General features: G+C 38.3%; 2 protein-coding genes across 3 annotated transcripts; one reads left to right on the forward strand and one right to left on the reverse strand.

The window, feature by feature from the left end:
- Positions 1 to 17: 17 nt before the first annotated feature.
- LOC116732363 (SLAM family member 5) lies at positions 18 to 11253 on the forward strand. Its single transcript, XM_032582475.1, has 6 exons — positions 18 to 286; positions 7056 to 7283; positions 7361 to 7471; positions 7682 to 7957; positions 9057 to 9161; positions 11100 to 11253. Exons 1-6 carry the CDS (start codon positions 253 to 255, stop codon positions 11195 to 11197), a joined length of 852 nt encoding a protein of 283 aa, XP_032438366.1. The 5' UTR covers positions 18 to 252; the 3' UTR covers positions 11198 to 11253.
- Positions 11254 to 13288: 2035 nt separating this feature from the next.
- Positions 13289 to 23876, reverse strand: LOC116732362 (SLAM family member 5-like). 2 transcript variants are annotated; one of them, XM_032582474.1, is made up of 7 exons: positions 23769 to 23876; positions 18166 to 18468; positions 17441 to 17722; positions 15801 to 15905; positions 15628 to 15686; positions 15456 to 15524; positions 13289 to 13818 (listed from the first exon to the last, which is right to left on the reverse strand). In XM_032582474.1, the coding sequence occupies exons 1-7, from the start codon at positions 23836 to 23838 to the stop codon at positions 13741 to 13743; spliced, it is 966 nt and encodes a 321-aa protein (XP_032438365.1). In that variant the 5' UTR covers positions 23839 to 23876; the 3' UTR covers positions 13289 to 13740. The 2 variants fall into 2 exon arrangements, with proteins under 2 accessions (XP_032438365.1, XP_032438364.1); XM_032582473.1 differs by having other exon boundaries at positions 15801 to 15911.
- Between the last annotated feature and the right edge of the window lie 1965 nt (positions 23877 to 25841).

Consider the following 25841-nt stretch of genomic DNA (forward strand, 5'->3'; position numbering starts at 1 on the left):
GTGACGAGCCTGTGACTGATGTGTGAGAATTTCCAACATCACCTGAACGTGTCATGATCAATCCTGACAAAACAGCAGTGTGAACTCAACAACATGTCTGGATGGGTGTATGACATGTGAAGTGTTTGATTAACACACTTAATATCAGTGGATTATAGCGCGTGGGCGTTGATGCGTCCTCACGCGCCGTTAAGGAAGTTGCCTTCATTCTCCTCCTAGTCGTCAAAAAGTCAATTGTCTGGCGCTGCAGCAATGAGATTTATCGTCCTTTTCCTGTTGTTTCAAGGTAAGTGATTATACCAGCGCCCCTTGTCAGAGAGCGGGGTTAGTGAATGTCATAGTAAGGTCAGGAGTTGGGTTTGTGTGTGTGTGCGTGTGTGTGTGTGTGTGTGTGTGTGTGTGTACTTAGGCTAACGGATACGGTTACCTCGAGTCAAGTTGCCACCACAACTCATTCTGTGAGCCGTAAACTCTGGAGTCTGTCCTGCTTTTTAGCTGGTCAGGCGCGGGGGAAATTGGCAGAAAAGCCCGTACATGTATTTTTCTGTCGAGTGAAGCTGGTCATGTTTTCTGGTGAAAATAATCTCCGTAAATTATTCAGCGCAGGTGTGGTGAGGCTTCGTCCGCTTAGTAGAGCGGCGCTGTTAGAAACTCTGTTTTGGTTCGAAATTATTCTGTTATTATTATTTTTTTTTACGGCGCTAGTGGCTCGTATTTTTTTCTACAGTAGGCTGACAGGAAACGGGGAAGGAGAGGGGGGAAGACATGCGGCAAAGGTCGTCGGGACCGGGAGTCGAACCCGCGACGTCCTCCAAGCGTGGGGCGTGCTAACCCCCTGCGCCACAGCACGCCCCCTTCTCGGCGTTTCTTAATTAACCCTGCTTTCTGAAATAGTGATGGGATTTTCGGCTCCTTTTCGAGATGCGGCTCTAATGGCTCTTCTTACTGTGGAGAGCCGGCTCTTTCGGCTCCCCATATATATTTTTGACATTATTAATTAATTAATAGCTTAAACCTAATTTTATAATATTTTGTTTCATTATTGACATTGTTAAGCACTTATGATGAGTACAAATGCCGCATAACAATGCTATAGCAATACCGATGCTATAGCAATACCGATGCGTGTGATGTCCGCATGTGCCTGTGCAGGTTGTTTGTCGAGCCTGCACGATAGGAAATGCTGACTTTGCACAGTCTGCACTCTGCCCTGGAGCTTGATGTAGCATTAAAATGAGTCCAAATCTTGCTCCGTTTTCTGTCACTCATTTATTTTCACCTATTCAGTTCTCACACTGACTCCCCTTCTTTCTGTGCTTCTTGACCGCTGAGTGAGTGTCTGTACATAAACACCTGCCGACGAACGCTATACAGCTTGGCTGTCGTTTCCACAAAAAAAGTGGAGATAAACTTTTTTTTCAGTGTTTTCCCGCCACATTATTAATTGAAACTATGTGTGATTGGTCAGATGTGTGGAGCACACGCTTGACATGAGGGCAGTGGACCGACCGAGGGAAAAAAAACTCTCTGCTCTAGCACTGGCAGAAGAGCAAAACGCGCAAGGAGAGGGAGAAGGGGGGGAGAGACAGCGAGGCACCGCAGGACAAAAAAAAAAAACGATGTGGGGAAAAACTATCGGCTCTGGCACTTGCAGAGCACAAGCACAACGACAGGGAGGCGGAGAGACAGCGATATACTGTAGACAAAACCCCGGCTCCCAAATAGGACCCTAAAACGGCTCCCATTGTGGAGCCGGTTCCAATCGTTCACTTCAAAGAGCCGGCTCTTAGAGCCGGATCGTTCGCGACCGACGCATCACTATTCTGAAACGAGGCCCGGATTTTTGAGAATATAATGTCTGTTTTAAAATGTCAAATATAAAACGATGGTTCGGGACAAATAGTAAGACCCGCAGAAGCCGGAATGTCGGGCTTTACTTCAAGCTTATGGTTTCTATGCCTGACGAAAGCATTTAGTGTGGGCTAAGTGTGTTTATCTCAAGTCCAGATGTTTTAAAAATGAAAACATGTCGTTGGTTCGATGGCTAGTTCTCATGATAAGCATGAAAAAGATATAGGAAATATTGTATACGTTATTCTCTGCGTCGGTTGTTTGTTAATTCTCAAAAGATTGATCCATGGAAATGTGTTTGACACTTTGCACAAGGCCCAATGATACAACAGAATGTGTCGCAGTGTGTATTTCCCTTTTACTAGGAATTGATTCTGATAGCCTTCCCTTTTTTCTTAATACAGTAACTCAGCATTCCAATTCAAATGATATCTGTAACTACAGACTGCCAAACGAAATTAATCCAATGAAATTTTTCATTTGTCCATCCATCCTTCCTCCCTCCCTCTTGACCTCCTGACCTAGTGGGGTCGGGAGGGGTGCTGGTGCCAGCGAACGTTTCGAGCGAGAGGCGGGGTACAATTTTATCAAGTGGCAAACTTCAATGCATTTTATTAGGATTCAGATAATTACTCTGAACTGGAAAGGAAGTAACTCATGATTTTGAAAGTTTCTTGTGCCCCGAAAATCTGAAAAGTGTGGCATGCATTTGTATTCACTCTCCTGACTCGATACTTTGTAGCCATTTGTTGCATACATGTGCGTAAGACAGTTTTCAGGCTTTAAAAAAAAAAAAAATTCCACTTCAGAATTGGGCACTACTTTGAGTTAATTGCATGCAATTCCAACAAAATTTTTAAAAACATATAGCACCTTTATACACATAAACAAGCAAATGTTCTAGTATCTGTAATAAGTCCTTCATTTGAAGTCTGTATAATTTGAATTCATACAGACTTTGAATTAAGTCTCTGACTTACGGTAATTTGAAATCCTATAGCATAACAGCGGTAAATGAGATGTTGTTTCAAGAATCCTATTTGTCATGAGCTGTCATCCTTTACCAGAGATGAAACACACCCATGCAGGAAGCATGTCACGCATATATTTAGCAACTCTTCAACAGTAAGTGTCATAGCAGGTTATCTTCCTGTGATGCGTGGATGTGTCTTTTAGCACATCCCCCCATAATAACTTTATGCTAAGGTAGATTAGATATTTCCCTATTTGTAATCTTGACACCAAAGTATAACTTCACAAGTTGCTAAACATTTCTCTTTTTTGTTTTGAATCATTTATCATGTCAGAGTTCTCATCAAATTAGGCTACTGCTTCATACTCCAAATATTTCGACTTTATTGTCATACAACTCTTAATATTATTGGAAATTTTTTTCTCACAATGTCATGAGTTTATTCTTGTAATTGAATTTTAGCCTCACTAAGAAAAAAGCGATGCTAAGAACCTGTACCATTGGAGCGTGAAAAACGTTCTTCTTATTAAAACGTACCAGTCAGCGATCGGACAAACTCTTGCTGAACCTCAAGTGATGGATTAAAAACACATTGATTCAAGAATCTAAACTTTTTGCTGTCTGATTGTTTTTTTGATTAAACCACCAGATTGCAATTTCTTACAATTCTTCAACCAAAAAGGCAGATTGATGCAAATGCAAATAATTGAATACTAATAAAAAGTATTGCTGGAAACAGCATCTTAGCCTGTCGAGTTACACTGTATTTACACAACGTAATCCAGGTGCATAGAATCACTTGGATATTCAAATCACTAATCTTAAAATTGTGTAGGAAATGTTGATGATGTTGACAGGAGTGCCATGTTGTAAGGGTTAGTCTTTGTTCCAAGGTCAGTGTCTGTTTTGGTTTCATTGGTTAGAAGGTCGCCCTGCGATAGACTGGCGACCTGTCTTGGTTGTACCCCTCCTCTCGCTCGAAACGTTCGCTGGAGATGGGCACCAGCACCCCTCCCGACCCCACTAGGAACAAGGATGGATGGTTAAAAGGAAAGGTTGCCCTGCGATGGACTGGCGACCTGTCCAGAGTGATTCTGTTTTTCGCCCGTTGACCGCTGGAGATAGGCTCCAGCACCCCTCCCGACCCCAGGGATAAAGGTGTAATAAAATGGATGGATGTTTAAATGGTATCTGTTGAAAAGGGGAAAAGAAATAAGGGAGATGGGGGGGCCTGGTTCTGATCAGGAAAAAGAAAATTGCCTCACTGTGAGGAACATTTTGGGGCTTGCAAGGTGCTAATAAAATCTCCGATGGCTAAAACTCTCCCAGTTGATTCCTCTTTGTGTCAGTCATGGAAATGTTCGTCCTGCATAGCTTACCCTTTACACCATCAATGCGCCCAAAACGAAAGTGTTTAAGTGTAGCGATGTTCTTTACATGAGTGGAGATGAAGTGTGTTGCTTTGGTTTATCATAATAATGACAAGATAAGCAACATGGGCAAACCTGTTGAATACTGGAACAACAACATTTCATCCCTCATCAACAGCATTGAGAAGTGGATTCTGGCTAAAAGAACAAGATGCAGTTGCTTTGGTAAGCCTCCTCTCTCTCTGCCTGGTCTTTATGGTGGTGGTGTTGGTGGCTGGTGAGGGTGAACTGGTCATTTACTGGTCTCTTGGCTGCCTCTCTTTGGCTGCGTTGGTGTTTAAGGAAATAACTGCACCTTTCTCTTTATGAGTTTTTTTTATGGACAAACAATCACTCCTTGAACTTTATTTATTAGAGAAGTGAGAACATTGGATAAAATAAGTCGCTCACTTGTTTCATTTACCAAAACTGGACATCTTCAAAGAGCATGTACCAATCCGACAACTTCTGTAAGTTTTGAAACCCCTAGACAGCATCTACGCCCAGTAATAGGCTCTCACTGACTGGCCTATTAGGAACAATAAATGGCTAACAGTAGTAGCCAGATAATCACATTGTAGCAATATCTAGACATTGTAAGGACAACTGAAGTTGATTTAAGTGACTTTGAACATGGCATTGTGGTTCGTCTGAGTGATTCAGAAACGGCTTGTCGGATGTGACTTTTTTTTTTATGCACACCTGTCTCTACGGTTTACCTGGTTACATTCAGTGGTTAAAAAAATGAAGGATCCGGTGGCAGGAAGTTCTGATACTGTGAAGGCACAACACATCGAAACTTAAAGGAGATGAGCTGCTGCAGCAGAATAAACCACGCTGGATGCCACTCCAGTCGATATTACATCTCAACATCAATCTAAGGATAGAACCTGAGCTGGGCTCCTACCACATTTCTTAGTAATTAGCTGGGAAAAGGCGGCTTGTGAAAGGGCAAAAGTTGGGATGGATCTAAGGAGTCACCTAATCCAATTTGAAGTAAGACAATCTTGCCTCAGGGAGGTAATGAATGTGTAGCGTAAAGGGCTTTCAGTGGTCAGAGTGACTGGAAAGATGCTATATCTGTTCAGTCCATGGACCATTCGCAGGAGCTTTAAGCACTTAAAGAGATGAGGAAAAAAGTTGTTTTTTATCAAAAATAATTTATAATTATTAGTATACATAACAGTTGTACTTCCTTGGCTTGTCCTCTGTGGTACAGGTAAAAGGAGCACTCTTCAGGACAAGGATTTTACTTTAAAATGCAAAGAGCAATCTGTAAAGTTGAATCGTGGTCCAGAACATGGACCGACTAGCAGACTAAGAACGCTGATAAACGGCGTAATGGAGGAACACCATTGTGATGACGTGCTGAAGGCAGAGTGTCAGAAAGAGCAGGAGCATTTTAAAGAGACAGAGACCCAAATTCAAGGCATCAAATCGTGAAGCCAGATATCTTTTAAATGAACGTAGATACTTGATTGTGCCATAATATAGCAAAATGCAGAAACTCTTCTCGCCCTTCTCTTGCCCTCAAGAAATCCAACCTGCTGTGATCACAAGTGTAGAAAAGCTACTCTTTTGAAAAAGGATATTACTGACCTAACCTGTATTTTATATAATTACCTAGGCTTACTGATTGCTGTACTAGGTACACCTGTTCAACTTCTCATTTTCACAAATAGTAAAGCAGCTGATTAAAGTTTAAAGGGAGTTTTAGGGATTCATCATGGCGGAAGTTGGTGTGGGTGGAAGAAGTCACCTGATCCATTCTGAAGTAACATAACACTTTTGATGTAAAAGCCTTGCCCATGCATATTGTCACCCTGACAACAAGGTATGAACGGGTCTGGCTTTCAACCCTGTAGTTAAAGTTCACTGGTACTATGTTGTTTATTTGTGTATACGCCTGAGGACAAACAAAGAGAGAGCGCTGTGCTTCACCAACTGGAATTACAGAAATTACAAACTAGACCAACTTAAAAAAAAACAAAACAGTTTTTTTATTTACAATATTATTTTGAAAAATGAGACACAGAATTTATTTGATTTTTTTTTTTGTCACTCTTATGGAAAAGGTCACTCAAGACTGTATTTAGGGTATCGTTTAATACTTTTCTATTATTTTTAGCTGCTGTCTAAACTGCGAGACACAACAACTACTACTGTTACGCCCCCTGGCCTCTTGCGGCTCTGCAGTCCTTCTTTTGTTTATGCAGGTTCAGCTGTGAGAGCACACCTTGCTGATTGGCTGCTGGGAGACGGCAGAAGAACAGCAGGCTTCAGCAGATGATGGCCCAGCCAATCAGATGCTGATGAGGACTATCTGCTCCTTATAAAATGCTCTATAACATTTCCTCCCGTGGGGTAACTTGTAGGAAGAGATTTTGCTCTGTTGGCCCCCCCTAACATTTGTTTGCATGCGTATGCTTGTAATTGACTGTTTTGGGCAGTTTTGAAGAACCTTAATCTGCTGACCCATTTTTGTTTTGCTTATCCCCGTTTGACTCTGATCTTGATCGCTTCAGCTTAATTTAGAAGCTTGTGTTTGGGAGGCATGGTGCTCCCTTTTTGTTCCTTTTGGTTTTTGAGTTTACTTTAGATTGATTTGTTTGGCTGTTTTTGTTTAATTGCTTATGTTTCACTTAACTCTCTTTAATTTGTATTGTGTTTTTGTCTGTAAAACCACCCCCCCCCTTTTTTTTTTGTAATAAATCATTTTAAATCTCACTTGTTACTCTGGACACTTCTTTATGTTACCACCCCTGATCCCAGACCTTGGGGTCGTGACAATTACACTGATGCCTTTTAATTTATTCCTCCAGGGCTGCAGGTTAAAGTTCTTGGCGAAACCGGCATCACAACCAAAGTTGAAGGGTATGTAGGTGACACCATTATCTTGCCAGCCAAAGCCTTCAAAACATGGACTCTGTCCAGAATTGACTGGTCAATATTAAGCAACAACACCTGGATTGCAACATGGGACCAAGGTGGTATAAACACTGAACGTCGTCCAGAATACAAAGGGAGGCTCTCGCTCAACACATCAACAGGTAAAAAGAAAATGGTCTCCTGACAAAATGCAAATAAATGTTGATTGCTGCTTACGATGTTTAATGTGTTTCTACAGGGGATTTAACGATGCAAGATCTTAGGTTGCGCGACGCCATGACGTACAATGTGGACCTCCTCAACGCTTCAAATTACAACATAGTAAACCGGGTCCAGCTAGTAGTGAAAGGTAAGTTGCAAATTTTAATTTGTCATGAAAAACATATATATATTGTTTTAACATCATCCTAAATTTCTTTAATTTATTTTTTTTTCTATAACCATTACATCATTATATATCATCGTTTTGGATTTTTGTGGTGTCAAGTTCAATTTGGGGAAAAATAATCAACTTTTTTTTTTCTTTTTTTTTTTTTTTTCCATTCAATAACAATTGCAGAACGCCTCAAGAAACCGACCATACAGCTTTACCAAAATTTCGCAAAAAGCGAAAATGGTGGCTGTGTATTGGTGCTCAACTGTTCTTCTCTTGATACTGGTATTAACTTCTCCTGGGAGGTCGAGCCTCCGTGTCATCACTGCAGCAACAACTCTTCGAGTGACACGTCAGAGCTCATCGCCTTTTTCTTGACAACCCCAGACACTGTAAATCTTACCTGCATTGTCAAGCGCGAACTGGAAACCGCATCAAGCATTTTGACCTCAAAGATCAAAGGTGAGTTTGTTGGTTATCATCTACCGTTTCTTTGGTACAGGAAGAAACTGTTGTACCTGGACGGAGAACGTTTCTGTTCCGGTTTAAATGCCTAGTTTGAGATCCACCAATTTAACTGTTGTTCAGGTCAACGATATGATCACAAGACTTTGTTTAAATCTACCAATGTAGATGACATGAAGCCGCATCACTTTTTGGTTTGGTGTCACTACTACGTAGTCCCCTCTACCCAACGCATTGAACATTGTTTAGTTGGTCAGTTGCTGTTTCTGATCCAGCAACTGACCAACTAAACAGTTGCTGCTGTTAAGTTAATCAGTTTTAACTTAGAAATATCTCAGTTTCTAAGTTAAAATGTATTTGTCTCCGCATAAACTGCGATCAGAAAATATTCTTTGTCATTTGCTTAGAAGTCAGCTTTCCTTTAATTTATGTGAGAAATTCACTATAAAAAGCCTAAAGGAATTTAATAATAAAAAATTAAAAAAAAAAAGCCAGAAGAGGTTTGAAATCAGTATGAAAGCAGTTGAAACCAGATGCGTAGATTTACAGTACAAAAAAAGGTTGACAAATTCATTTTCTGATACTGAATCAAGAATTTCAAGATTTTTTTTATTATTATTATTATTTTTTTTAGGACTTTATTTAAATTCAAAGGTTAACACAGGGTTGGATGTTTTGAGTACATCTCCACATGCTTCTCAAAACGGCTCGTTTACATGACAACAGCGACCGCAGTCATAGGCGTAAAGCCCAGGGGGGTCGGAGGTCAAAAACAAAAGCTATTAAATGGATTCTGGCTCAAGGTTTCTGTCTGAACTGGAGAAGCTACAGTTTTTTTTTTTTTACAATTTGAATGTTTAAATATGTTTTTTATGGTTTTTGGTTTTTTTTACATATGAATTTTATCAATTGTAGCAATTTGAGATCTCTGTAAATGTAAAGTGTGTGATAAATAACATGTCACCTTGTTCACAGTTTAATCAAACGTGTTAAGGTTTTTTTTTTCAATTAAGCTTTGGATAGAAAATACCTCTCTGTTTAACATGTACTTTTAGGTATATTTTACTCTGCTTTATGATCTTTTTTGTTCTTCTAGTGCCAACATTCGAACTCCAACAGAAATGTGGTTACATGTTCGCTTGGGGATTCTTCACTACATTGCTGATTGTGATCGGCATGATTTTACTTTTCCATTTTAGAGGTGAGACAAAAAACATCCATATTATTCACTTTCTTTGCATGCGCTCACTCATTGAGCATGCAGACAAAACTATTCCAATGGAAGAAGAAAAGAAAAACCTGAACATTAAATTTATTTTCATATTAAAACATTCATACCCCAATGAAGAAGGTCAGATTTAAACTAAGGGATGAAACAGAACTGCAGTGTTACCAAATGAGTGGATGGATACAGAAGAGAAACAAAAAAAAATCCAAATCATTTTGGTTTAGTGAGAAAGTTTCTTAAAAGTAAAAAAAAAAGAAAAGTATGCCTAACAAAGCTCAAGTGCTTTTTTTAAAATTTTGTTTTAACCTCGTGCTTCTTTTTAAGCGGCTCTTTTCTGTTTTAGTCTCTAAATTTGTGTATCCCGGGAGTTTAAATATGACATCCTTAAAGAGTTTCTCCTCAGAATAAGGGTAAGGCTAAAACATGTAAGACAGGAGATTGCTAAAATGAGGTTGGCAAAATAATTTGACTTCATTTGTTGAAATGAAATATTTGAATCTTCATATTTCTGTTTACTTTTCCACTTCATTGTAAAAGGTTACTTCTGAAACACATGTATAGTATGATACATTCATAATAGTAATATTTTAATAGTAAATATTGTTTATATAGTGATTTAAAAGAATGAACTATTCATTCAGTCACCAGGATTGTCAGTCCCTTTTAAAAAAAAAACTAACTTTTTCAGATGGACATGCTGCCTGAGACTTTTCTGAACTGAAACTGTTTGGGGGATTTTCCTTTGGAGTTGCATGTTACTTTTTTTGTCGCTTGTTCTCTAAAACAAGCGAAACCTTTGGTTTGGGTTTGACGCTTCCTCTGTTTTGGGGGATGGACCCGAAGAACTGGTCTTCTTGCCCCGCCTAGTGTCTGCATCAAACCAGTGCAAAAATCTTACAGTGGCAAAGTGGTTGTGGATAAAGAGGGCAAGTTCAACAAGACATGCTACAAACTCTGCTTTAAAATCTCTGCTCACCACCAAGAGAAAAAAAAAAAAAAACCTGGTCACGGAGGAGGACCTGGTTTAATTCCAGATTAATTTTACTTATTTACTAGACAAATATCTCTGACTTTTTCGATCGAACATGTTTGTTAAATTAATGTGAAGCTAAACTATGTGCCCGTGGAGGAGCAAATCTTTGCAAAAATGCTTAATTTCTTGATTCATTTTGCACATTTTCAAGAAAAAGACTGGGATATTCTTATGCCAAAACCGTTTTAAAAAAGGATCATTTTTTCATGACTAAAAGCACACATGTATGATATTAAAACAAATATATTCTCTTAACATTGTAAAATCAAAACTTTGAATGAGAAAAATTCAGAAGCTTACAAGGATCATGAAGTTAGGCACTTGTGATTTAAAACAACATGCCAGACGTCCTCTAGAAGTGAAGTGGTAAAGTTAGGCAATGCATCAAAGTTGTATCTGGAGACTTGGAAATTGGTTTCTGTCTCTTTAAGAAGCTCCCATTTTTTTTGACACTCCCCCTTCAGCATGTCATCACAACAGTGATTCTCTTTAATGCTGTTTAAAGGTTAATAAAGCAGTTATGTTGTGAAGACTTGCTGAAGGCGGCGTTTCAGACAGAACAGGAGTTTCTTAAAGAGACAGTGGCCCAATTTCAAGGCATCGATTTATGTTACTTTTGGTTGTTTTTTTTTAGTAATATTAGGTATGTATAGCACCTGAAGGTAACATAGTTACTTGATTGTGCTATAAAAAGAGACACCATATGTCTGGAAAATACATAACACTGTTCCTTTAAGTACATTTTATGCCTGTCTATCTGTATTGGACTGAACTGTGAATTGTAATATCTAGTAATTCATTATTTATGTTCAACCAAACTATAACTTTCTTTTTTCAGGTTTGGCCAGCCAGACATTGACATTGTGTTTTCATTTTAGGTAAGATAACCGAAATGTTCCAGCAATTTAGAGAACCAGTTATTTCGCCTGCGACGGATTCCAACGTTCTGGCGGAGAGTGTGACTTCCCAAAAATAAAAGTCCTAAATTTGACATGGTGGTTTTAAAAGGAGTTCAACTGTTAAGAAAAAAAAATACAAAAAAACTGGGTCTGTTTCAATGTTTCTTTGCAAGGAAACAATGGTTGAGATGAACAACAGGGTAAAACTTTCACCAGGATCACTGAAACTCTATCGGTCCATACATCTTTGGTGGGATACCCGAGTTTAAAATATTCATTTCACATGTCTGGTCTACATTATGCCTGATTTTTTCATGGGGTTTTTTTTGTCTTTCTTTTTTATGTTGAGCTTTTTTGAACTGAGATAGTGCCGCCACTTGATCAAATAAAACATTGACCGCACCCAAATGATGCAGTATGGACAAATCCCATATTACTTTGCATATTAAATTAGCAATAATTTAATTTAATTTAATTTACATATGGCCCAAGGTTGTAAGAGCACATAAGCAGTATTTGATGTGGGGCCCCCACTTCCTCGTAATGTCCCGCAGCACTAGCTGTGTTTCAGTGCAGATTTGCTGGAATCTGGCAGAGAGGGCCTAGTTTAATTTGTTGACTGTATAGGCAATCCCTGGTTGTTTTTTTATATTTGCTCAGATGGATTTGAACACGCACAAAAAAATGTAATTTATCACTTTGTAACTTGAATACATCAGTAAGACGACGCTGGTTCTTTGCACTTTCGCTCAGGTTAGGGTAGATCCATCCAGATTTCTCTTATTGTCCCATTTCTTTACAAGAATCGGGTTTTAGATCTCTTATTTCCATTGAAAGTGTTTATAATAATAATGATGTGTGTGTGTGTATACAGTACAGACCAAAAGTTTGGACACACCTTCTAATTCAATGGGTTTTCTTTATTTTCATGACTATTTATAAGGCAATAAATCCCACTTATTAACCTGACAGGGCAGGTTGACCTATGAAGTGAAAACCATTTCAGGTGACGACCTCTTGAAGCTCATCAAGAAAATGCAGAGTGTGTGCAAAGCAGTAATCACAGCAAAAGGTTGCTACTTTGAAGAAACTAGAATATAAGAGGTATTTTCAGTTGTTTTACACTTTTTTGTTTAGTGCATATTTCCACATGTGTTATTCATAGTTTTGATGCCTTCAGTGTGAATCTACAATGTCAATAGTCATGAAAATAAAGGAAACTCATTGAATTAAAAGGTGTGTCCAAACTTTTGGTCTGTACTGTATATATATATATATATACAGTATATATTGCACTAAATGTTAGCAGCCTGCTGAGGATGGTGCTGTGCAGCTTCAAATGCGGTTTCCTTTTTTTTAAAATTCATAAAAAAGCAGTCATATTTATTTGTGCTTTTTAAACATTTATTTTCAAAATATTTTTTTGATTCTATGCCAACATCTGCTTTTTGTAACTTTATGAGAACACAACAATGGTACTCGTGTGTGATTGAATTTCAAAGATTGTATTGGTTTTTTGTTTGTTGCATGTTATTGTGTGTCTATGGCTGTTTTGTTTTTTTCCAGGTGAAAGTCAAACGCTGTTTTGTATTTGTTAAATAAATGTTATTTTTTATAACTCTGTTTGCTTCTTTTTGATGTTAAAACATAAACATGTAAAAGAAAGTAGTCTCGTTAAACATTTAGTTTTATTTATTCCAACCAGCCAAGTTGGAAAGAAAAACGACTTCAACTTTTATTCTGTAACTTGACAGGTTTATGCTTTGATCGATCAAAATATGCCAATGATTATCTTACAGTTAACTTCATATTTTATTTATATCGTACCAAACTTGGACAATTGAAACCAGAAATTAAGACACACCAAATAAAACAGCAAGGTTTCTTTTTTTCCCCTCACTGTCTGTAATTAAATCAGACCAAGCTTCTTTGTCTTTTCTTTCTACTTTTTTTTTTTGCCAAATTCCACAATATGTCAGATTTATTCATGTCTTCAACGTCGGAAATTTAAATACAGAATGATTACTGTCTCTTTAAGGGAACGCCCAGATGGCGATGTCATGGTAACGTTGGAAACCTCTGATTGGTTAGCTGACACGTTTGAGTTAACTAGGCAGGTCAGGAACACGCCGCGTTCTGGTTTAACACAGTTAAAAAGTCAAAGAAAATCAGACAAAATGTTAATTTTTATTATGGTACAGATGGTTTATAAAAAAATAAATAAATAAAAAGCAGACGTACAGCCGGGTGAGCGGCAACACAAGTGAACCTCAACAAGACAAACATTTGCATAACATACATTTTTATTTATATCATCTATATATTTACAAGATGTACAAACATATAAGTTACAGAGCCCAGTTGCACATTTAAAAAGCAGACAGTTATGCACCACCCAGCTTTAAAATTAGGGAAAAACATGGACAAATTTTAAATGAACAATAAACATATACATTTTGCAGATCACCGTCCCTAAATTAGGTTTTATCAAATCAAATGTTTCTTATTAATGTGCATATCGTCCACTTCCAAATTATACACAACTGGAACCGTTACAAGCCACTGGGTGTTTTCTGACTGTTTTTCCTGAGGTGCACCAAAACGTGAAGGTTCAAATCGTCTAGGAAACCTCCTGGTACGGAGACACCGAAGCCTTCCTCATCCGTTCAATCTGGATCTTGTCGTAGACCGTCTGAGGCTAAATGATTGGGAGAAAATAAATTTCAAAAATCATTTTTAGGATTTCTCAGCGGTGGCTAAAGAGAATCTTTTCCTGCAAGTTCCAATGGTTAAACAATTCAGTGAAGGTGCTGTGAAGGATAATTTGTTCTTACAGTTCTCAACACACTGAAGCACAAACAGAGAACAATTCAGAACTAAGACACCTACAACAGACACCAATAAAGTGGATAGTGAATATGTGATGTTCTGCTGTTTATTTAAATCGCATATAGAGCTGGACAATATGGCTGACAAACACATCACAATACAAGCAATTCATATCAGTCAATATTGGTAAATATTGATTAGTTTTTTTTGTTTTATATATCTGAAATGTATCCAAACTGGTGACGTGACCTTCACTGCTTTATCCACAAGTTCCTCTTGAACTGTTGACTCCATCTTTGCAAAGTTATTATTATTATTATTATTATATAATAAAAAATGTAGAGATGTTATACAGAGATGTTAAATGCTCCCATTTGCTTCTGTCTGCCCTGTGTGTGTGTGTTTTTTAAATATTATTTTAGTGATTGGCATCATTTGACGGTTGACCGGTGGGGGGCGCCATACAGCTAGCCTAAGCTTTTACGCACCGGAAGCGTGCGTGGAGCTGCTGCAGCAGATCCGTTTAGTTAAAGGAAAAAACAAAACAGAAGGAAGCGCACTAAGGCTTCTACAATGATAAAAGGGAGACTTCACCTTGGGACGGATCAACCCACAGGGCAGAGTCGGAGTTTTGGCTGAAGTTTTTTTGTTTTTGTTTTGATTTTTTGGAAAGAGCCGACTGGACGCTAAAGGATTGTTGGACTGGGGAGTTCACACGCCTCCTGCTACTAGCCACCGATAAAGTCACATTTGGTGTGCTTTTAGGAAAAGACAGGAAAAAAAAAAACTACATATCTAAAGAAAAATAATAATAATACGAAGGAAAAAAAGCTATTGAACTGAGGGACTGACGGACGAAAAGACTCTGCGGATGGCCCTTCTCCACGGGAGGTCAGCTCGATGATTAACTCTGAACCGACGTTGAAGGTAGGACCCCTCCTGGCGGTGTGTTCCGCCAGGTGCCTGTTTTGTGAATTATTTTTTCTCCATACGAGAAATACGGGAGTAGAGCCTATTGTTCCGGCTGTACTCCCGTAACCAGCCAAAGAATTTACATTTGTGAATAAGACAATAAAAAAGCTGTTTTTTATTAAATACAAACAAATTAAGTAAAAAACAACAACCATTTTCTTAGTTGTAAAAGCCAAGGACAATATTATCTCAATGTAAACCGACAGACATCTCCCCCCCCTCTCTCCATTCTTGAAAGTTTGGGTATAAAACAATCCATTTTCCCGTTGTGCTGCTTTCAATTGTTTACCGGAAGTGAAAATAGGCGTACAAGTTAATTTCCTGTCGCGAGATGGAATTTATTTTTACTCATTGGTTGTTTTTGTTTGTTTTTTTCAATTAGTTGTGTTTTGCGAGGAAAATATCACAACAACCACATAATAAATAAGATGAAATGGAAAGTAATAAAGTGATATTTTCTCGATATCCTCCAGGGGGAGCTACTGCACCACCTGGCGCCCTCCTGGGCCACCGCTGGAGGTTTAGCTCTCTTACCATTTGGCGATCCGGGCTGTTTCTGCTCTCGATAGTGTCGTACAGAGAGCAGGGTTTATCAGAGGGCCCCTGGAGGTTCGCATTCACATGTATTAAGGAGAAAATAAACCTCAGTTAGGAAACTCTAAATCACTGTAAACATTTGCTCATTGTAGGACTTGAGTGCACTTACCATTTCAGATGAAAAATCGGAGATATCGGCATAAACTGTGAGTTCGGTTGAATCGCTTCCTGCGTAAAGAAAATAAAATGACAGAAATGACTCAGTGGCTGGTAAAAAAAAAAGCCACAACAATGTGGTGAGAGAGAGAGAGAGAAAAAATGGCACATCAAAGAGTTTCTTACCAGACCATCTTCTTTTGCAGAGACATACGCTCACCACTATGATTATAATAATGATCAGTAAACCTCCTCCTACTGCAACGATAATCCAGACTAGGATTGGTATTCCTGCAACTGACAGCAGATTAACAATATGTCATGCTTAAAAAAAAGCAAATAAAAACAAGCAGGAAAATAATTTTTCCAGCAAAGTTTGGCTGGAATACGCAGTGCCTTGTATTCACCTCTTGTCACGTTATAACCGCAAAACTCAATGTAGTTAAAAATGGAACAGAAACAACATTTAATTCAGGAATACCAGCAGCAAAGCAACAGGAGAAAAGATGCAACTAACAGATCTGAAACTCAGGAGGAAGAAAATATTAGAAAACATAAACAGACTTTATGTTATTAGCAAAATGATTTGAAACAATATATCTGTTTATTTATCTTACCATTTTTATGCAGTGTGATGTGTTTGGTCAATTGTGTAAAATTCTGATTAAGATGCAGTGACATTTGTGGTTATAACGTGTCAAAGTGGAAAAAAATGTCAAAAGGTTTCGATATGTTTTAAAAGCAATGCATTTTTAGCATGAATGTGCTGTTTTTGTTTTTTATTAGTTTTAACCAGCTGTGACTTCAGTCAAACAAATAACAGACAAAAAACACTATAACATAATAAAAAAAACAGGGATGTAAAACTTTAGTCAAAAAAGTAGTTTTAAAAAAATACGCGTGTTATCATCAAGGTATAATTGTGACTGAGGGTCACTGCGCGTAACACAAACCCTGTAAATTCTAGACACTAACAGGTACCATAGAATTGCACAAAAATCCGTGAGGGACGGCGGAGTCCCTGCTCGAAATTCAGTGAAAGAGGTGTACGGATTAAAATGCTGTCTACATCGTTTTAAACTGTGTGATTGTGATTGTGAGTGGGAATAAAAATAGCAACAGGTATTTTGTTCCATATAACACAGTAGGAGTGTAACAGGTAAACCTTCTATGGATGCAAACTCCACTAAAAACCCACCTGTTTAGGATTGTATTTGAAACGTAATCAATTACAAATTTATTGATGGAACTTGACTTAATGTCGTGTTTTGACTGTTGATTCTATGTTTCAATGTGTTTCTGTATTTATGATGTAAAGCACTTTGAAATGCCTTGCTGCTGAAATGTGCTATACAAATAAAAGTTGATTGATTGATTGATTGTGTTTTAGCAAATTATATTTGATCGTTTAATTGTAGAGGATGTATAGTGCATACTGACTCTTTAGATAATTTAATTATTAAATTAAATTATAGTTGAATAATAATTAAATTATTTACATGTGGTGATGTTCATCATCTACGCATGTTGGATAAACCATAAAGTATATCTCTAACTCTTCTATGATTTTTGTCTGTATTATTACCAAATATTGAAAGACATCATTACTTTGCGATTCAGAAAATTTTCCTAAGAACTGCAAGAAAATTAATTTCTAGGCTCTGGATCAGAGATTTTCTGTGTTTTGTGTACCTTTTATATACATATAAAAGGTACAGGTACACAAAACACAGAAAATCTTTAATAGAACAATACGTCCAACAGATTTACAAAATAAACGGACTTGTTCTCGTTGTTATCTTCAAACCTCTCATTTCTGAACATACCTTCATTAGAACCGGGTCCTGTGGTGTTGCTACATCTCAGTGTTTTGAATGCTAACTTCTCACTGATAACATTGGAGGCTTTGCAGGTGAATGTGGTTTCGCCATCTTGTGGTCTAATGCTGTATTGCAGTGTGGAGCCTTTTCTGGTTTGGGTTCCCACGGTCCAGCTGTAGGTGACGTTACTGTGAGGATTTGCTTTGCACTCCAGAAAAACTGTACAAAATCCATCTGATCCAGCCTCAGTGACGTTGAAAAACACAATGGAATTTGTAGATAGTGGTTCTAATGTGAGAACAGAGGAAGAAGTGTAACGGATCAGTAACATTACACCTATGTGTATTTTATTTGCACAATTCACACAGTATTTCCCTTTTTAACCTTAGAAAATTCACAAAGCTGTTATCAAATGATCAATTTCTCATAATTGATGCAACCATGAAATTTGCTTTCTATCAGTAAATCCTAGGAGAATTTCCTGCGATCATTGTTTGGCCTTAAAGCTCGAGCACTTGTAGGTTCCTCAGCAGGACTGTGGCCCCCGTAGACATGATATAAAAATTCGCATAAGCTCTTTTTTTTTTTGCTTCAATTTTTTTCTAACAATTATTGTGTTCTTCACTTTGAAAATAGTGTATTAATCAATCTGTTCTTTAAGAATTTTACACACGTTTTCTTTCTTGAAAAGGTTGTTTTTGATTGACTGGATTAAAAAACCAGCATCTTACCATGAACTTGCAGAGTGATGAAGACTGAAACTTGTTTATCGTTGACCTCTCCGATCAAACTGAATTCACCAGAATCTTGAAGAGTCAGGTCTCTTATTGTTAAACTAAAACTTGTGTTATTGAACTCCACTCTGCCCTTAAATGGATTGTTTGGAGTAAGACCTGAACCTTTGATTGCTACATTTGAGTCTCCATATCTCCATCTTGCCCCTTTGACCCCTTCAGCTGGTAAATTTGATGAAAGCACCACAGAGTCTCCAACTCCTTTATGAATGACTTGTTTTCCTTCTGACGCCTCCACATCTGAAACACAAAACAAAGAGCATAACATTATTATTTAAACTGAGACGTTTAGATGTTCTGTTACATACAGTTTAAGGTTTACAGTTTTTAAAAAAAATGTCCATAAGCAGTTTCCCAGAAGACATGTCATAATTTGCTAGCAGAGCTCAAACTCTTAATAATTAGATTTGTTGAGGAACCACAGATACAGGATTTGGTCAAATCACCTAAAACCACCTGAATTCATGGGACATGTGAATGCAGCCGTTTCATGGAACAAACATACCAGCAGGTGGCGCTAATTCTCTGAAGCTATTCTCTGATTTCTGTCTCAGGACTACAGAGTGAGAGCTTACAACACGCTTATGTGAAGTGCTTAGTGTTATTTATTTATTTTTTTTAAAGGAATTTCAATGTTGGCTTTATGTCAATGGACCACAAGATGAAGCTCAGATTTTATTCAAAAATTTGGAGTTTATGTTAAATAGCTTAATAAAAAAAAAATTAAAAAAAATCAGAAATTACAGTTTTGAAAATCAAGCAAAACTAAACCATGTTAATAATTGACAGTTAATAATGTCAAAGCCTTTTAAAACATTATGATTAAAATTTGAAATGATTCGTTTAAGGCTCTTTGTCATTTGTTACGGTTTTGTCGCCTCTCTTTTGTGTCATTTTTTTAAAATTAATACGTGATTATTTGTTAGTTTGTATTATGTCAAAAGTAATATTTTTTCATATTCATATAACTGATCTTTTGTCTTTTGTCCATTGGCTCCCATCATGTCCAATTGTGCTTGTGCTCAGTTCATATTATCCAATCAATCTGGATTCTGCAAAATTAAAAACAAAAAAAAAACCATGTTTGTTTGGTCGAGTTGGTTCTGTTCGCCTCACACACTTGCAGACTCTGGTCTTCATCTCTCTCCTCTCACACCAAGAGATTTTTAGTCAAACTTGCCCTGCTGACTGATCACAACTATTGATACAGATTTTCCCTGATTGGAAATCTGTGGTAAAATTGAGCAAATAAAATGTGTAGTTGAGTTCCTGCTTATGGATTTTTACTTAGAGAGGAGATTTATTGCTGTAGTTGAGGAAATCAGTTTACGGCTGCGAGTTCAAACACTTTACTGACCTTTACATCCAGATTTAAGGTGTTTAAGCAATGACTTAGAATCAGCTTATGCATTTCCCATAAAAATATAAGGAGGACTCAAGAAAATAAAGTCAATGAATTATGACCCAGAAACAGTCAAATTTTACTATTAAAGTAAACATGAAAGTGACACAGCTTAATTTTTCCGTGAGACACTGATTATAATCAGGCATGTCAGTGAACCAACAAGATAACTTTTTTAAACTTCCTATAAAGCGAAATGCAGATACTAACTGCATTTTTTTTTCATAACCAATTTTTCTGATACCAAAAAGAACCATTTGCTTGGGGGGGGGTTTACTAACAGAGCAAAATTGTGATTGTTTGACTTGAATTGTTTGCATGCATCTTCAAAACATAGTCATATTTATGTTGGTTTGATCAGGGGTCGTAATCGCTCATATTTCATAATAATTTACCGCCTTTCTGTAAGAACAGAGAGGTGGATGTTTTCTCTCTGGTCGGGTGTCAAGAAGGGCACCAACCTGTAGAAAACTTTTATATGTCCCCTCTCGTTGAAAAGAGTTGTCTCACAAACAGTTTTTCCTGAAAACATTGCCACAAATATAGAGTGACGTTAAAACACCATCCAGGTGCGGTGTTGCTGATTGATTGAGGAGCAACTTGCTGATGAGCAAAGTTTTTCCAGCAAAAGTTGATCAGAGTTTAAAATCTGGAGAACCAAAGAACGAGTAAATTACTTTAATTTAGTTCATCTGTCCACTGTGTGTTGGAACAAACCTAAGAAGATGGTTGTAGATTTCAGAAGAAGCAGGAATATGTCAACCATTGTTATGACTTGAAAGAAAATTGACTTCCTAATTTAACACCATGAAATTGGGCCTCTGTCTCTTTAAGAAACCCCTGCTCTTTCTGAAACTCAGCCCTCAGGAAGCCGCCACCACATCGCTCCTCTGTTAACCCTTTAACAACGTTTCTACCAGTGCTGCAGCTCAGCAGCTGTGCAGTTCCACCGGGTTTTTGCTAATTGCTGCCGGCTAGTCTGTAGGAGCTGAGTGGGGTCGTGTGAGACGGAAGCTTGGAAAATGGAGGAACTTTGTCCTGGAAGGCGGAGCTAGGTCCACCCAGGCGTTTTGCACAGCTGAATAGTTGCCACGGGAGATTAAAGGATTTCTCAAACACGCATGAAGGAATCAAAGTAACACTCTCCAGGTCTGTTTTTGATGAGGGAGTAACATTCTAACATGATTACTGTCCATAAGACTGCTCCTTTAAACAAGTGCATAATTATTAGACTAGCCACTCTTGTGAAAGGAAATTCTAGTTTATTTTCTGTACAGCAGGTCATGTGTCTAATCAGTATTCAAACAGAACAAAGTACTTCTCCATTTACAAGGATCAAATTTATATCTGTCTGCTCTGTGAATTTCTGCTGCTACAATTAGAAACAGGGCCGATCTCCGTGAACTGCAGGTATGACACCGCATCTCACAAACGTTTATTTCCAAAAAATAAAAATGATCAACTAAAGTTTTACCAGAAGAAATCTCTTAACTATGGCTTGTATCTGTTTTAAGAACCAGCCTTTTGGCCTTGGGCTTTTTCATTTTTAACTGTTTGCAAAAACCTCGGCAGCTACAGCGAGGAAGTGTAATCAAACACTTGAAAACACTCCGAGGTGTTTTTATCACACAACAGCAGCAGCTGCGTGACTTACTGGTGAGTTCCTGTTGTTGGACAAACAGGAAAATGGTTTAATGAAGTGATTAAACTTCTTATATCGCGTATCATCAGATACAGAATAATTAAAGCCGCCCTGCGCTGACAGACATTTTAAAACTGTAGACAAGCGGGACGTCACTTGACATGTTTTATGTCTTAAAAAATGAAGAGAAAACAATAAAAAGACATTAGTACTATCCATTGGAATGGCTTCTCTGTCTGAAAACTCCGAATCTTAGACTTAAAAGCTTTAAGTAAGAAAGAAATATTGAAAGATGCAATTACTTGAATTACTTTGCTGTAGTTGGAAAGTTGTAGGTTTTTATTACATCCCCAACCCGCAAAATCCAATATATTTACCTTTCATGTAAATTTCTGTAAGTCAGACATAAACTGTTTGTTTGCCCTCTTTGCTTTTTCAGTTCAACCTTTCTTAGTGAACATGTAAGTTAAATGCTTGAAAACATGCAAATACGAGTTAATACACGTTATTCACTTGTATTGCTAACAGCTGTTGACCTGGTGATTTAGCATATTAATTAGCTAATCCTTCGGGTTTTTGTACTTTTGTACACTTTTAAGTTGGGCTTGAAATCTCGAGGTCCGACCTCGGACATTGTTAGCAACATCCAGCGTTTGTTTCTGGTTCATCGTTGCCTGCTTTACTTTCTGCACGGAGACCTCAGAAGATCTCAAAGTTCTCAAAGATCTTTAAGATCTTTGTTTACGTGAACAAGCCGCCTACTGGGCTTCCGGTGCTCAGTGGCCCTGCAGCGCTGTTGACTCAATAACTTGGCAAACATCAACGCTAATGTTTTTTTTCCCCGAGTACCGCTAAAGACTCGCCAAGTACCACCTGTGATACCTGAGCCTCAGCTTGAGCACCACGTTTGACTCTCTTTGTAGTCAGTGGAAAAACCTTTATTACTATTACAGCCATGAAGAGCTTCTCCTGGCTGCTAAACAGTTTTATTTTTTCATCTTTGGCAATGAGCTCCAACTCTTTGAGGATGGACAAACTCTTCGCCATCACCCTAATCTTTATCAAAGATCATCAAACTTAAATAAGAAGCCAGCTGGGGCCGTGCAGGGGAGGTCAGATGTCAAGGACTGTATCCTGAAAACTGTCAGATCAGCAGTTATATCCGTGATTGTCGGGATCATTTCTTCTTTTATTGGTTAATGTAATATTAAAAGTTGCGCCGAAAGTGGAATTTGAAAGTGGATCTTCACAAGTCCTAATAATTACACTTAGCCGCATTAAATATATCACTCAACGTGTTCAATGAATCCATTTGAATTGCAGTTGTTTTGAACTGAAGCAGAACAATCTTTTGGTGTCAAACTAACTTTCACTGAAAAACGGGAGCACTCACTCCAACTTGAATATGTCGCGTTGATTAGACACACAGAGTCAAATGAAGTCTGTCCAAGTTCATTTATGAAATTGCCAAGTTAAATAAACGTAAATAAATTTAGCCTGACGCTTCATTCAATTACTTGTGACACTTTTCTTTTTTTTTACTTGGAGCTCCGTTCTCCCCTTATTTTTTTCAACGAGGGAAAGTTTTCAGTGAAGAAAACTAAAGAACAAAACGGATGTGTCAGAGTTCGATCATTAGCTCGCACTTTTTGAATAAATGTCATTTGCATGTTCGTGCGACGGCCAACTTTGCATCATTTCCCTGGAAAACGGAGACGAACCGCAAACCGTGCCCTCGGTGGAAAGGTTCAAATAAAAAAAGGCTGTATCCGCGTCGCTACTTTCGGTCAGCGTCACTGCTTTTGGTGGAGAACATGCAGGAAATGCCACCGTCGATTTTGGCCCTGTTTCTGTCTCGCACTTTTATCTAGACACAAAAAAATCAGAAAACAGCCGACGGCTGAAGAGCAACAGATAGCAGCTAGAGCTCTGAAGTGCGGCCTGACAGAGTGAATGGTATTTCGCTGTGACCTACAATTTGAAGAGCAGAGCAGGAAGTGACAAAAAGAGAAAGGATGATCTGTCTTCCAAGTTGCAAAAGTTTCCATGAATATGTAGCAGGAAATCTGCCAACACAGCAAAACAGAAACATGCAAAACCCGACTCTTAATGTTCAACCACAAGATGCCCGAAGGTTATAGACAAGGAGGATAAACTCAGATCTTGGTGAGAACATTCATTTTCATCGGGATGTTCCAGTTCCCAAATTTTTATGCAACTTCAGCTTCAAAAGTAGACAGGAAAACTTCCTCAATGACAACATCGTATATTTGAAAAAATCAATTCCGAAAAACACTACGAGGAAAGAATAATAATAAAAATAATAAAAAAAAAAACATCTAAGAAACGACACCTCCTTTTCCAAGGAGGTGCGCAAACATTCCGTTCCAAGGAACCGAATGGTAATTCTCTGTCAAAGCCACAACTACAGAAAAGCGGGAGGTCGATCGCCCTCCGTGGCAGCACAAACGTGAAGGGCAGAACCGTGACACGTACCGTGGCGGGAGACCCCGAGCAGCAGCGCGGCCGCGTACGCCAGGAGGCAGCTCAGGCGACCACCAGCCATCTCTGTGGGGAGCGGAGCAGTGTCTGTTTCCTCTTCTGCTCGCTGCACAATGGCAGCAAAGTTTAAAAAAAACAAAAAAAAAAACAGAAGGAGGAAGGGGTGGAGGAAGCTTCTGTAAATGTAGAGCAATGAAGCAGGTTGAGCATGCAGAGAAATAAGAGTATCTGCCAACACAGTTTTTTTTTTTTATTTACTGTTTTGTTGACTATATCTCCATGCAAATTTTGAATTTGGTTACCCGGGTCAGTTCCAAGGCGAGATTTCATCCGTTGAGGAAGAAAAACAACAAACCGACCGTCCACCGCAATAAATGCTAACAAGCCGTTGACATCGCTCTGGAGGAAACATCTCAATCAGATCCCACTGCCTCCCAGACCTTCACTTTGTTTGAATTATTATTATTTGGAGGCAGACTTGCTGGTCTACCTGCATGGGTTATGCAGACTCATGCAGCCAAAGGTCACAAACTGAATGGGGGACGTTCTCCTTCCTGTTTTTTTTGTTTTGTTTGTTTTGGTAAGCAAAATTATAACACCGTGAGTTATAGTATAGTGCAGCAAAGAAGGCAGCCACAGACCAACGCACCACGTTACACTTTCTGTACGGTGCTTCTTTTTTTCTTCTGAAAAGCTATGGTTTTTGTTTTACAGCAGATATAATATTACACACAGCTTCCAAAAAGTTCCACTTTTGTCCCACGAGTTCAACAAGATGATTTATGGAAACAGGGCTTCAGGTCCTGTTGGGGTGAGCGGTGGGCTCCAGCCTTCGTAACTCTCCGATGGAGGTCGTTCTGGCCCAGTTTCTATGCTGCTGCTGAATCATGATCAGTGAGCTGAACAGAGACAGCCGGGGTCTGCAGTGCGTCAGACGTTTTTTGCGTCAGATGTTTTTTTTTTTTTCTGAATTATTTCGCGACCGCTCTGCAGGAGTCTTCGTTGCACTCTCGGCGTGATCGTCAGCCACTCCCGAGAAGGTTCCTTCCAGGTATTTCCTGTTTGTGGCTAATGGTTTCTCACCGGGGTTTTGTAGAGTCCCGAAGCTTTAGAAAGGGCCGTTCCTTTGTTAAGATCAGGAAATGGCGTGTCGTTTTCAGACTCTTTAGCCTGTTTCATGACCATGAATCAATCAAATGTTATTGATTGATTATAGCACATATATATTATATATATATATATTTATAGCACATTTCAGCAGCAAGCCATTTCAAAGTGCTTTACATCATATCAAACACAATGCAACATAGAATCAACAATCAAAACACGACATTAAGTCAAGTTCCATCAATAAATTTGTAATTGATTACGTTTCAAATACAATCCTAAACAGGTGGGTTTTTAGTGGAGTTTGCATCCATAGAAGGTTTACCTGTTACACTCCTACTGTGTTATATGGAACAAAATACCTACTGCTATTTTTATTCACGCTCACAATCACACAGTTTAAACAGACAGCATTTTAATGGGCTTCTGGCACGAGGCTCCGTACACCTCGTTCACTGGATGTCGAGCAGGGACTAAGCAGGGATGAAGAGCCTTTGGATCGTGAAACAAAGCCAGCATCGATGTCATGTACTGACATAACAACAGCATTTAAAAAAATTTTTTTTTGGCTCTTTTCATTTGAAAGTGCTAAGAGAGAAAATTAGGTAAAGAGATAGAAGATTTTACTGCCATAATTTTAGTTGACGTGTTTTATTTTGTATTATGCACATTTTTTGTTATTACGACTCTTATTTTGAAAGGTTAAAGTAGGAAGTGGAATCCAGCATATTGCTAGGGAACCAGGCAAAGAAGATGCATGTGATATGAAAGCATAGCTTTAGCAAGTGACTGTAAAAGGGTCATTTAAGTTAAAGAATTTATTTAATAACCTCATTTCTACCTTAAAAGGAAGGGTCAGCCAGCGAGGTATGTTTATGTGTAATTATATCATTTCATGTCGTTATCGTATTCATGACACCGTCTCGCTTAAGTTTATGTTGTATTTTAGTTCGACGGTGG

The sequence above is a fragment of the Xiphophorus hellerii genome, chromosome 14, assembly GCF_003331165.1.
Source record: "Xiphophorus hellerii strain 12219 chromosome 14, Xiphophorus_hellerii-4.1, whole genome shotgun sequence".
Classification (NCBI taxonomy): Eukaryota; Metazoa; Chordata; class Actinopteri; order Cyprinodontiformes; family Poeciliidae; genus Xiphophorus; species Xiphophorus hellerii.

What these genes read in the sequence shown, in the direction of transcription:
- LOC116732363 (XM_032582475.1), top strand. Translation starts at nt 253, where the DNA reads ATGAGATTTATCGTCCTTTTCCTGTTGTTTCAAG. An exon ending in TTTGACCTCAAAGATCAAAG is followed by an intron (nt 7,958 to 9,056) that starts GTGAGTTTGTTG and finishes TTGTTCTTCTAG; the next exon opens with TGCCAACATTCGAACTCCAA. An exon ending in TTTACTTTTCCATTTTAGAG is followed by an intron (nt 9,162 to 11,099) that starts GTGAGACAAAAA and finishes TTTTCATTTTAG; the next exon opens with GTAAGATAACCGAAATGTTC.
- LOC116732362 (XM_032582473.1), bottom strand. Translation starts at nt 23,838, where the DNA reads ATGGCTGGTGGTCGCCTGAGCTGCCTCCTGGCGTACGCGGCCGCGCTG. An exon ending in AGGACCCGGTTCTAATGAAG is followed by an intron (nt 15,912 to 17,440) that starts GTATGTTCAGAA and finishes ATCTGCTGTCAG; the next exon opens with TTGCAGGAATACCAATCCTA. An exon ending in CCGATTTTTCATCTGAAATG is followed by an intron (nt 15,525 to 15,627) that starts GTAAGTGCACTC and finishes GCGAACCTCCAG; the next exon opens with GGGCCCTCTGATAAACCCTG.